This window comes from Haliotis rubra, unplaced genomic scaffold (genome assembly GCF_003918875.1).
Source record: "Haliotis rubra isolate DU_JTF1 unplaced genomic scaffold, ASM391887v1 Scf599, whole genome shotgun sequence".
Classification (NCBI taxonomy): domain Eukaryota; kingdom Metazoa; phylum Mollusca; class Gastropoda; order Lepetellida; family Haliotidae; genus Haliotis; species Haliotis rubra.
Window position 1 is genome coordinate 669078 of NW_025767300.1, and position 13101 is coordinate 682178.

Sequence of the window (13101 nt, forward strand, 5' to 3'; positions counted from 1 at the left end):
AGGATACAAATATATTTGAAACCCTCCTACCGACTACAGATGGCTACCGCTGCGCACCGCTGGCCATCAATGTCAGGTGCAACTGTACCAAGCCGGAAGCGGAAGTACTGCCAGTAAACATCAACACATGGGTTTGTTCAGCGAGATATCAGTCAATTTTTCCTGATATTGGAATCATTGATTCCCTAAGACCACGTAAATGCGTCGATATATAAATGTTCACCATTACTGATACACTAATTTGCCTGATATCAGCTGTAGCATTCGTAAATCTCCTGAGAATGGCAACTCCCGGACAACCGGGCGACTGGTCTGGGCAGCAAATACGAAATCCTCTCATGAGAAATATTTATTATCGTATGCTAGAAGATCAACGACACAGGGAGGACACACATAGCTATGTGAGTTAACAAAAGCATTGTGAATCAGGAAGAAAAATACACTCATGCCTTTGTATTAACATGACTTGGAACACAAAGTGTACATACCAGTTCTTCTGTTTATTCATGCAACTGATTATATTCAGTGTGTATTCAAATTAGATATTTTGTGCCATATTTTGTATATTTTTCATTTCCAACAATGACTGGGAAGACAAACTGACTTCAGATAATATTCACATGACCAAGTACATGGACATGACAATCTATGTTTGCAGTTCTATCTGTAACTGTATACAGAACAGAACAATCATGGTTAATAATTCTTTGTTCTGTGCAGATAAACTAGAAAAAGGATTTGAAACTGATAGCTCACAACAAAAATGAACATGAATTACTATTTTTAAAAAAAGGTAATCTATTCAGAAATTTATTCCAAGATTTGTGTTACAAACTGGTACACGCTAAAATGGTACTTCAGCAAAACATCACTGCACAAAAGGCACTTGAAGGTCTAACAGCACAGAAACATTTATCGATAATGAAGATAAGAACAATTTATGTAGCGGCATTTATGCTTTGTTCATTAGTAACACTGTTTCTGCTTTTGTCTCCATATCACCACACAGCAGTAATATCCTTGCCATTTATTGATTACATTACCATCACTATACATCCACCATGTTTCAGCACCACACTGCTATCATTCCCTTCTGACATTGTCACAGCACAATGTCACATTTCTGTCCCTGCATTTCTCACAACCAGTTCATGGAGAACAGGTCACAGTGTCAGTGTCTCCTCTTGGAAGACATTGCGTCCTGAAACCTTTGCCACATTGATACTCTTCTATTGTCTGGCCCGTGATTTCGTGGCATAGCATGAGAGTTGGACCTCCTGGATCAGGAGACTGGCCCATTGGAACAGCTCTGAGATCAACCTATAGATTGATAGTTACTGTTCCCCATGCTCTCCAACCGGTTTGTTAATTTGTCTGTGCCAGCCCTACCCTAATGAAAGAAACAAGAGTTAGAAATATAACTGTGTAAACTTTATGTCAGAACAAATGTTGTTGTTGTTGTTATCCAAGTAGGTCTGCATGTCAACAACGATGGTAGCGCCACACTTGAAGATGTATATACTACCTGTTTTTTTACCTAAGTCATAAAACAAGCAATTGCTCATCTACAAATCACAGTTAAGCTTATAACTGTAATTGTTACAACAACAATAATATATAGCATAGTATAGTATAATATGTTTCTAATTACACATTTTCTAAGTACAATCACACTGGTTAACAATATAATGTAAACACGTTACCTCAACTCACACACTGATCTTATCACCCATAGTGGGTACATGCATGCTGGACATTGGAAGGGAAATCTTCGCAGTTGTTTTTTTACATACCGACAGTCGTCTGGTACCACACACGATTTGTCCATTGGTTACATTCATCACACTACGTTACATGTCGATTATTTCCTCTAATGGATTTTAAACATGTTAAATACAGTTCCATCTTTTCATTGACTTGAATTAAGTAGATTACAACTCAAAGTATGTGGTGTTTTCACAGTAAGCATGATACGTTTTGTTGCACACCTGAGTCAGAAAGTAAACATGAGAAGAGGCATATTTCCAATGTAAACTTGTTTTAAGGTGATTAGCATTTCACTATTACTTCTGTTTTCATGTGAACATGTCAGATTAATCTATTTGGGGGGTTTTAATAAACAAAGTAAAATATTTCAGGTGACGTTTTCTCGTAACATTGGAATAGTGCACATTTTCTCTTTTGGTGAAGTTCCGTTTCTGCAAATCATTTCTATTTTCTCTTGGTGTTGTTTTGCTGAGGTGATGAGCTTTAATCTTTTACAATCTTATTCTAAAACAAGCACCTGCCATCTGATTTGATTGCATGGTATGAGTCAGCCATTTCAACCAGTCCATATATAGTTACGACATATAATCACCATTAGCATTTTTAGTTCAGGCTACGACTAAATGAGTTCGTTGATTGTAAATGTGTGGGGAGATGGGTGAGTGAGTATGGTTTTACGCTGCTTTTAGCAATGTTCCAGCAATATCATGGCGGGGGACACCAGAAATGGGCTTCACACATTGTACCCATGTGGAGAATCGAACCCGGGCCTTTGGCATGATGAGCAAACACTTTAACTTAAACACTATGCTTCCCCGGCCCTTGGGGAGATGAGCTTGATCTGACATGTTTGAGCAAGTTTTGAGTAACTGAATATTGTTTAATACCTAACCAAAACATTTTCTGCTTTTGTCTGTTTTTCCTGTTTGAAGGGACAAGGGTTTGTACATTTAGCATGTGTATACTGTATTGTATAACCATTTGATCAACCATTCTTCCAGTGGTACGAGTTTGACATATCTGCCCTACCAGAGGATCTCCGTGATAAATTCATCGGTTTCCATCAGGATCTGGAGACAACACAGTTCCTTGAATCCTGTTACGAGAAGGCAGAATGGATCTTCACACAACTGAGACATTCACTACTTCGCTACATCCTCAGCTGGTTCATGACAAGCACCTCCATTAATGGGTATGTGTAGGATGAAACACGACTCCGAGGTTTTGGTGGAGATTGTAAAACCTCAGGGGAAGGAATCCCCACGGCGCGTTAGCGGCCGAGGGATTTCCTGACACTGAGGTTTTACATTCTCAACCAAAACCGAGGAGGAGTGTTTTATCTAACTTATAAACCGTCTAAGACAACACTTATTTTCAATTTGTGCATGTACTGAGTAGAACAACATTGATGGAACAGCCCGCAAATGATGGAACAGCCGGTGTCAACTGGGATGCGACTAGCAGCCAACACCTTGCCCCGCACGCGCAATGCTCGTGCTCTGCACGCGCTACCCGTGTCCTGCACGTGTGCTGCCCGCGAATGCGTGTCGTGTGAGAAACACATGGTTCATACTGACAAACAATCTCAGTCCTCACAGCGATCCTTCAGTAGCCTAGTGGATAAAACCGCCAAGCTAGAGAGCGATGGGTTGCGGGTTCGAAACCAGTTATCGCCACTGAATATTGGAAGTTTTCAATAATTAGATATTTTACGATCAGTCATAGCAAGACAAAGTTGTATCAGTCACAAATAATGGTCATTTCAAAACCTTATCAGGGTATGAGGTTTTACAACGACCATTGTAAAACTTCGTACCTCGTATGAGGTTTTACAATGGTCATTGTAAAAGCTCCTGCAATCGTAAAACCTCTACCGAGGTTATTCTATAATGCGAAGCAACTGCAAGAACAATAGACAACATTGGCCATAGGTTTATAAATAGAGTTCCTGATCATGTCAACTTGTTACAGTTTTAGTCACCATGTGTCGTCCCTAATAAAATTCAAAATATGCTTTGACTGTTTGGTCATTGTGAGTCCAGGGAATTTCCACACCCACCTTTGTTTGTCAAATGGAGGTGCAGACGATGCTGACTGTGACATTTGAAAGACCCTGACGAGAGATGTCAAGGACCAGCATATACAACACAATGGCAATTATTCGGTCACTGTGTGCAACCATGGTGATATGACTTAAACAGTTACCATAAATTTGATGTTTCTTAAGCTTGTATGTCATGTTGAGATTTTGACTTTCAAATCATTCAAAAAGTGCATTACTTTAGTTAGCTGTATATTTAATATCTCCATCCAAAGCATGTATCTGTCGTTAACACAAACATTTTATTCTGAGTAGTTCTTCTGCAAGACGTGACTACGTGTAGTTCAACTTTGAACATGGGTATTGTGTTGTGTCAGTACCAGGACACAGCATCCAGAGTGCTGAAGACAACCTGTGTATGTTTCAGATGGCTGAAGAGGGGATCCATGTTCATCTTCTCAAAGGGTCAGCTGGATGCCCTCCTGGACATTCCCACAGGCTGGCACTGGCAGGCAGAGAACATGCTGGATCTTGGTAGGCTACATTCTGTCTCATATTCCTTCACTGGGCATGGTCTACATAAACATGTAGACAGGTGATGGCCAACTCAGTTGTCATGGATACACCAAACAGGGCATTGATTGGCCAGGTTTTTGGTAAACCTACACTAACCCCTAACTATTCCTGTGGTTTTCACAATCTCAAGTTACCGCCCTTGAATTCCACTTGCCAGTTTGACTGTATACACTACTAGGTCTAACAACCCGAACAGAATGTGATTTACAAATCAGTCATAGTGATTATGATCCTTTCCCCAGAAATTCAGTTTTCAATAAATTTGAATGCTACTCAGAGAAAGCCTTCAAATATCTTTTTGTTGGAAAAATGTCTTATTGTCCATTAAAACTGATGATAGCTTTGTTTTTTAGGTAATGTGAGTTATCTCCCCTATCAATTCCTTTTCCTGTTTGTCAATTGCGAGAACCTTTGGAAATGTGAGCCATGAAAACAGAGCATAAATAACAGACTACATGAAATGTTTGTGAAGGAGACAGCAGGGCAGTAATACATACTTTCATTGCACCTACATTCCCTCTAATGGTGTACACATGTCTTCGTCTCCATGTATCTTTTTATCTCAATGAATATTTTTTACTATGACCAGGAGCACCCTGATTGTTTATGTGACAGTGTGTCTGTAGCCTGTAGTATGTACTGTCAAAGGACAGTAAAATAACTAGAATATCACAATTAGCATTAAAACTAGCGTCGAAAGTTAAAACTAATAGCACTATTTGGACAATACAATCTAAAAACAGGCTATAGATCGCCAACAACTGAAGGTAGATCACCATACTACGGACCATGTCTTGTCCCAGAACTTCAGTTGTTTTAAAACACGTCTGTCATGATATACTGAGTGAAATAAACTCTAACTTCACGTGGACAATATTTGAGCAATATCATGATATAGACTAGTAGGAGGGAATGGTAATGGTTTTGAAGGTAGTGGTGCTTTGATGTTAGTGTATCCTTATGTTATGTCGAAGGTTCGATATACAGGTATATCCCTATGTTATGTCAAAGGTTCGTTATACAGGTATATCCTTATGTTAAGTCGAAGGTTCGCTATACAGGTATGTCCTTATGTTATGTCGAAGGTTCACTATACAGGTATATCCTTATGTTATGTCGAAGGTTCGCTATAATATATCCTTATGTTATGTCGAAGGTTCGCTATACAGGTATATCCTTATGTTATGTCGAAGGTTCGCTATACAGGTATATCCTTATGTTATGTCGAAGGTTCATTATACAGGTATACCCTTATGTTATGTCGAAGGTTCGCTATACAGGTATATCCTTATGTTATGTCGAAGGTTTGCTATACAGGTATATCCTTATGTTATGTCGAAGGTTCACTATACAGGTATATCCTTATGTTATGTCGAAGGTTTGCTATACAGGTATATCCTTATGTTATGTCGAAGGTTCGCTATACAGGTATATCCTTATGTTATGTCGAAGGTTCGCTATACAGGTATATCCTTATGTTATGTCGAAGGTTAAGCTGTACAGGTATATCCTTATGTTATGTCGAAGGTTAAGCTATACAGGTATATCCTTATGTTATGTCGAAGGTTCGCTATACAGGTATATCCTTATGTTATCGAAGGTTCTATACAAGTATATCCTTATGTTAGCTATACAGGTATATCCTTATGTTATGTCGAAGGTTCGCTATACAGGTATATCCTTATGTTATGTCGAAGGTTCGCTATACAGGTATATCCTTATGTTATGTCGAAGGTTCGCTATACAGGTATATCCTTATGTTATGTCGAAGGTTCGCTATACAGGTATATCCTTATGTTATGTCGAAGGTTCGCTATACAGCATTTCGTGTTCACTATGGTCAGTGCTCATGATGTCAGTCACTGGATTGTGTGGTCCATACTTGACTATGTAAATGCTTCCATCATAAATAGCTTGAATGTTTCCCAGTGTGGCATGAGACCACAAACATTGCATTGTAAACACCAAAAGGTAGATTTCTGAACATCTTGGCTTAGTTGGAATATGAAAGTCATGTATTTTATCTGTTGCTTTGTTGGCATGGTCAAACTGGATTCTTCTTTTCTCAGGTGCCGGAGACGGAATGGTGACTAGTCAGCTGGCGAGGTATTTCGACAATGTGTATGCAACAGAAATATCGGAGATCATGGTGAAGAGACTGCAGGAAAGAGGCTACAGGTAACAATGTCGGGGAGTGGCAGTAACCATGGTAACCTCACATACATATGGCTGCAGTTGTTGACCTTGGAAACCTGACTAAATTTAGTTGTAGAGGTCTGTTATTCGAGATCAAGCATAATTGTTTAGGAATAGACATAACTTTGCCTTGCTTAATTATCAAGTGAGTATTGAAGAATACAATATCCATTTCATTCTAAGAGACTATCAGATGCTGATCAGTTTGTTTACACAGTTGGATCAAGCGGTTTTGGCAGTCACATACCATGTAACATTTGGGTGACAATGTTACTTTTTGCTTCTTTACTGATTGTAAGGGTATTTCAGGCCAGCAGTTCTACTGATTGTAAGGGCATTTCAGGCCAGCAGTTCTACTTATTGTAAGGGCATTTCAGGCAAGCAGTTCTACTGATTGTAAGGGCATTTCAGGCCAGCAGTTCTACTGATTGTAAGGGCATTTCAGGCCAGCAGTTCTACTGATTGTAAGGGCATTTCAGGCCTGCAGTTCTACTGATTGTAAGGGCATTTCAGGCCAGCAGCCAGCAGTTCTACTATAAGGGCATTTCAGGCCAGCAGTTCTACTGATTGTAAGGGCATTTCAGGCCAGCAGTTTCAGGCCAGCAGTTCTACTGATTGTAAGGGCATTTCAGGCCAGCAGTTCTACTGATTGTAAGGGTATTTCAGGCCAGCAGTTCTACTGATTGTAAGGGCATTTCAGGCCAGCAGTTCTACTGATTGTAAGGGCATTTCAGGCCAGCAGTTCTACTGATTGTAAGGGCATTTCAGGCCAGCAGTTCTACTGATTGTAAGGGCATTTCAGGCCAGCAGTTCTACTGATTGTAAGGGCATTTCAGGCCAGCAGTTCTACTGATTGTAAGGGCATTTCAGGCCAGCAGTTCTACTGATTGTAAGGGCATTTCAGGCAAGCAGTTGTCCCATGTATCTGATGAAGAGGCAACAAGTAGTCCAGAAAATATCATTACCAATGACATATTCCTCCTCAGAATGTTTGATTCCTGATGATTTGTGATTACAGGGTGTTGGGCATCAGTGAGTGGAGTAATGGAACCCGCGTGTATGACATCATTAGCTGTCTCAATCTGCTGGACAGATGCGATCGACCAATCAGCATTCTTCATTCCATCCGTCAATCATTACGAAGAGGGAGTGGCCGTGCCATCGTGGCAGTAGTGCTTCCATTTAAACCTTTTGTAGAATTTGGTAGGTGATTTTATCAGCATCGTGTTTTCAAAGGAGTTGTACAAATTTCAAGAGTCCTGAATCATTTTTTAATCAAAATTTGATACTGTTGTACAGTCAGACCTCGTTTATCCGAACACTTTGTTTTTTTTATTGAATTGTTCGGACAAACGAATCATTCGGATATCTGAATCAGGACCTAGGCGGTTGGCTACATATGAAAACAAAACAACTAAAAATAACATTGAAACATAACTACATCTTTACTTAACATAACATCTTGCATAACATAACATAACATAAATTACATCGGATTGAAAAAGTCTTTGATTGATGATTGTTGACGGACAGAGTTGTTATTCTCTGCTTGGATTTGTGAGCGTCGCCGACATTTTCAAATCCATTGCATCCATTGGCTGAATGTGTGCGTTGTGTTGGGTGGCAGGAAATGGACAGTCACGCTGGTCAGTTTCAGATTTTTACTGTTACAGTTGTGACAAGCTGCATTGTCAACAAGCAAAATGACCCACCTTACACGTGACCTCATCTGTCGATCAAAAGACAGCAGCCAATCACGAAACAGCTCTGCTGTCATCCACGCCTTTGTGTTGTTTCTATATCTAGCATACACCTCCGTCTTTATTTACGCTTACTCAATCAACAATTCCAATCAGTGTCAACTCAATGTCAAACTTTAATTGTTTCTTCTCTAATTAACCTACACGCCCTGTGATAAATATTCAATTAAAAATGAATTAACTAGCAGCCAGCACAATGTTTTGACAAGCGGTAGACATGATAGCACTGTTGAGGAGCGGTAAACATCACATATCTTGCCGACGACAGCCTTGGTGTTCGGATATACGAGGCAAATTTGTACATATTTTGCTGTTTCGTTTCCAAAATTGACCGTTCGGATACGGAAACCGAACACGAGGTAAATTGTAACTAGAAAATTTCGTTTTTTGTGAAGAATGTTCGGAAACCGAGGTATTCGGATATCTGAAGTTCGGATATACGAGGTCTGACTGTATTATACAAATTATGATTACATTGGATTTAATTATATCTGAACTACTGAATTATTCCACTTTCCTAGACCATTACATTCCTATACAAACTGTGTGGTTCAGGGTATTTGAGTTGTGTGCAATAACATGAATTTCTCATTTCTGTGAAGGTTCCACGGACCATCAGCCCATAGAGTGCCTCCATATAGAAGGGAAAACATTTGAGGAGCAGACGGTCAGCCTCATCAGACATGTTTTTACACCAGCAGGGTTCACAGTGGAGAAATTTTCCAAACTCCCTTATTTGTGTGAGGGAGATATAAACAAATCCTTCTTTGTACTATATGATGCTGTGTTTGTCCTCCGGGCCACCGATGTATGATAGCAGGGGTGCCCCATGTATGTCAGTAGCTCTCCTGTTTCATCAGGGTTTGGGATGCAAGCTTCAGACATCTTCTCAAGGCTAAGATATTACATTCCTTTAAGGTGTCATGCAGCAAGATCATGAAAATCATATCATGTGCTCTGTCTTGATAGCTGTATCCCTCCTGGTGGCGATCGACAGATCTTGACAGAGAGAGAGAAGAACTGAAGTGATCTTCTTGAGGTTTTGTTATGCTGAAGCTAGGGAAGTTTTGTATTTTTCAGTGTTACCTCCCTTTGCTGTCCCAGCTTTCCTTACATTAAACTGGTTACTTTCTTAGTTTGTGGAACAAATTTAGCACTTTGGTTAGACAGGTGGCAGCTAAAGCGCATGACAGATCTGTACCATATCTGCAAATTTGCAACACTTTTAATCACAAGTGTAAATAAATATGGAGATGTGTCTACACTTAGAAAATATGTTTTGGGCAGTAAACATTTTTTCAAAATACTCTACGGGTAGCTTTTAGGGCTAGTTTTGGACACATGTTGTAATGAACCAAGCATCCCTGCAGTAGGGAATGGAATGCCAGGCCTTGGGAAGATGATCTGTTTGAAGCTCAAGGCTTTATACATAGTGTGTGTGATTGTATATCAGATGTAATGCAACCACGTGAGTGTGCCATAGGTTAACTATTAATGCCCCATGTACATATTGTGTTGAATTGTTGGAGGGAGGAACTTTTTGTCCAGGATTTTGAATTCGCTAAATAAAGTGAATATGTAAATATGTTAAACTGAAGAAATATATGTCAGTGTATTAGATTCCCTCTAGCCACTTTGGCACTGTACATCAACTGCTGCTTGGTGTGAACAGGTCTGAAAGTATGGACACCTCTTTAAACAGTCCTGTCAAAGATTGATGAACTGGTGAATTGATGGAGCTTATGTTATAATGTCTGAGATAATATTCCATGATTGGTCCAACCTGTCAGGTGCTGGTTGAAACCGGTGTTTTGAAGCTGATCTCATTGAAGACTAATCTTTAACTCTGGTACAGTCTTGAAGGAAGGATGTATGGGTTATCGAGCCAATCAGTTGTCAGCTTTCTCAAATATTTCCGATTATTTTCTTATCACCTCATTTCATGTATTATATTTCACCAAAAGAAAAGCAGCACATAACACACTGGTAATCCTTGATGCCTTGGTGCTCGACAAGATGTACAAATATCCAAACAATTTAATTGCATGGTCCTTTTTATGTATATTTGGAACGCATAAGTTATGTAAGCTGATTCGTATGCTTTTCTCACTCCTATCTGGGACTTAAAGGCTTGATTCTGATTGGCTGACTCAGCTAATGTAACCTACTACAGAGTGGGCATCAGATCTTCATGCAAAGAGAGGTTACATTGGTGTTGATGACGTGCCTTTTTTGAGATTGTTTTCATCTACCTTTCTTCACAGATCTAATTGTCTTGACTTGTACAATCAGAGCTATGGTCTTGACTTGTACAGGTAGGTCTATGGCCTTGACTTGTATGGGCAGAGCTAGTGGTCTTGACTTCTTGCATGGTCCTGTCCGTCATTAGTCTCGGCATGTGGTCCTCAGAAATCTATGCTGTACATTGGTGGTGATTTAATGGATTGAGTGACTTAGTTGATAGCTTGCCGTTACTCATGATATCAATCGTGACATGATAATTTACAGGCTGCCATCATGTAGCTGGAATATTGCTGAGTGTGGCATTTTAAATCATAGCCCTCCCATGCTTACATCACAAGTCTGACATAAACTTGGTGTCATTGAGATTAACCGTTAACACTCATAAAATAGAAAAATTATGAAATTATTATTGAATTGTGCAAGTTTTATTGTTTAGTATTTTACCTCAAATGTTAGATTATTCATAAGCTCAGACAATAGAGCTCTTACTGTCATCTGTAGGTTATTGTTTGCATGATAACCTAATAGTTAGTCAACATGAGGTATCGTTAAAACTGAAAGTGCAAGAACACAAGCTTCAACACATTCTACAGTTGAAGTCAACCATTAACAAGGGGTAGCCTAATGGTTAAACCATGGGCTCGTCACGCCGAAGACCCGGATTCGAATCCCCACGTGGGTACAATGTGTGAAGCCCATTTCTTGTGTCCCCTGCCGTGATGTTGCTGGAATATTGCTAAAAGCAGCGTAAAACCAAACTCAGTCAGTCAGTCAGTCAACCATTAACATAAATATGAACATGGTCTGGATGTTTCTTCCAGATGTGGATAAAAAGCTTCAGCTTTCCTGACTCAACATCAAGTGAGCTGATGTTATGGCTTGCTTGGCCATCAGCTCTTGTAAATATCTTGTAAAAAACATACACTACACTATTGAAGCTGACATTTGTTCTGACCAATTTTGACATCTCAGTCTGTCCAAAATGTTGGAATCCAATTTTTGATAATTTATTTGGATCTGAATATTTTATTAACTATTTGGAAATGGCCAAACAACTAGATAATATAGCATGTCATATTGCCATTCCATTATGATAAATATCATGGACCCATTCGGTACCAAACCTTATTTTGATTTAGACATGCAATGAAATAACATGATCATGGTTACAGAAACTCTGTTAACAATATCAAATCTTCTCAACAGGAAACACCCAGTAGCATACTGGCTTCCTTCCCCTTATCTTAGTACTTGAGATAACATCTTTGTAGTTGGAAGGTCAATCTGAATCGTAACAAAAATCCTTTATTTGAAAAGTATTGAGGACTTGCACTAAGGATGACATTATTTATAATATAGGTCTATGCTGAACTCTGATTCATATGATTGGTTGTTGAGTTCCAGCCACCAGCGACAGAGATTCTGTACACTGTCAGCAATATGGAATATGGAGATTGTGATGTCACTTCCCCAAAGAAACAATGGTGGCATATGGGTCCAGCAATGTATATCATAATGAAATGGACTTGTAAAAATAAAATTATTTTAAAACAATAATGGAGGATAGGCAACACTGAGGACATTGAATTGAGGCATGTGTGTTTCTTTTCTGATGACATGATGGTCGGATCAGTGGGATGTCAGTGTTTAGTTGTGATTCTTTGTTTGGATATCATGGGTAACTTCAGCCTAGTTGACCTGTAAACTGTTGACTGCATATCCTGGTGAGCTACAGTGAATTGCTATTATTTCATAATATTGTGTGTACATTGGGAAGAGTTTCTATCAGATGTGGTTACTATGGTATATTGGCTTTGACTTGTTATTGAATCTCTAAGTGCTCCAGTTTTTCTTGAGTTGGTGTTGACAGTCACACATTTACTCATTGTAGAGTCTGTGGGTTGCAGGACTGATGCTTTGATTTCTTTAGTTCATTTGTTTAGTTCTCATATTGAGGACACATGAGTACAATGTGTGAAGCCTATTTCTGGTGTCCCCCACCGTGATGTTGCTGGAATATTGCTAAAAGCAGCGTAAAACCATACTCACTCACTCATATTGAGGATGAGTGGCAGCTCATGATTTCTACTCAACCTTCACTACAACAATATGAATTTACGCCTCATGTTCAGAATCCTTATGATTTGGTGAGATTCCAGTAATGCAATGCTGTTGTTTCCAGCCATTACTTGCTGTAAGGATGAACTACAGTAGTGAAAACAGACGTGTGTATACGCAATGGAAAATAGAAATATATATTCTGATGGCAGAAAGCCACAAATATTGTCTCAGTGTGCACCAAAATGGTATAAAGGGTGACATTTAGTCCAAGTAATAATTATCAAATACATGTAAATGAGCCAAAATGTTTGCTGATAAAATAAGTGAAAGTGGGCCCAAAAATGTGTGCCTAAAAATATGCCAAAATATGAAATATATGCCAGAATGTTGTAGGTCCTTGCTTCTTCCATCTTTATCTCGAGTCTCTCAGCCCTTGGTCTATCCTCTCACCTCCAG

At 39.3% G+C, this 13101-nt stretch overlaps 1 protein-coding gene across 1 annotated transcript; it reads left to right on the forward strand.

The window, feature by feature from the left end:
• Window positions 1-105: 105 nt before the first annotated feature.
• LOC124255227 (protein-L-histidine N-pros-methyltransferase-like) lies at window positions 106-11947 on the forward strand. Its single transcript, XM_046689071.1, has 6 exons — window positions 106-401; window positions 2769-2959; window positions 4236-4342; window positions 6454-6562; window positions 7599-7783; window positions 8943-11947. Exons 1-6 carry the CDS (start codon window positions 216-218, stop codon window positions 9152-9154), a joined length of 990 nt encoding a protein of 329 aa, XP_046545027.1. The 5' UTR covers window positions 106-215; the 3' UTR covers window positions 9155-11947.
• The last annotated feature ends 1154 nt before the right edge of the window (window positions 11948-13101 follow it).

What these genes read in the sequence shown, in the direction of transcription:
- LOC124255227 (XM_046689071.1), top strand. Translation starts at nt 216, where the DNA reads ATGTTCACCATTACTGATACACTAATTTGCCTGATATCAGCTGTAGCA. An exon ending in AGAGAACATGCTGGATCTTG is followed by an intron (nt 4,343 to 6,453) that starts GTAGGCTACATT and finishes TTCTTTTCTCAG; the next exon opens with GTGCCGGAGACGGAATGGTG. An exon ending in TAAACCTTTTGTAGAATTTG is followed by an intron (nt 7,784 to 8,942) that starts GTAGGTGATTTT and finishes ATTTCTGTGAAG; the next exon opens with GTTCCACGGACCATCAGCCC.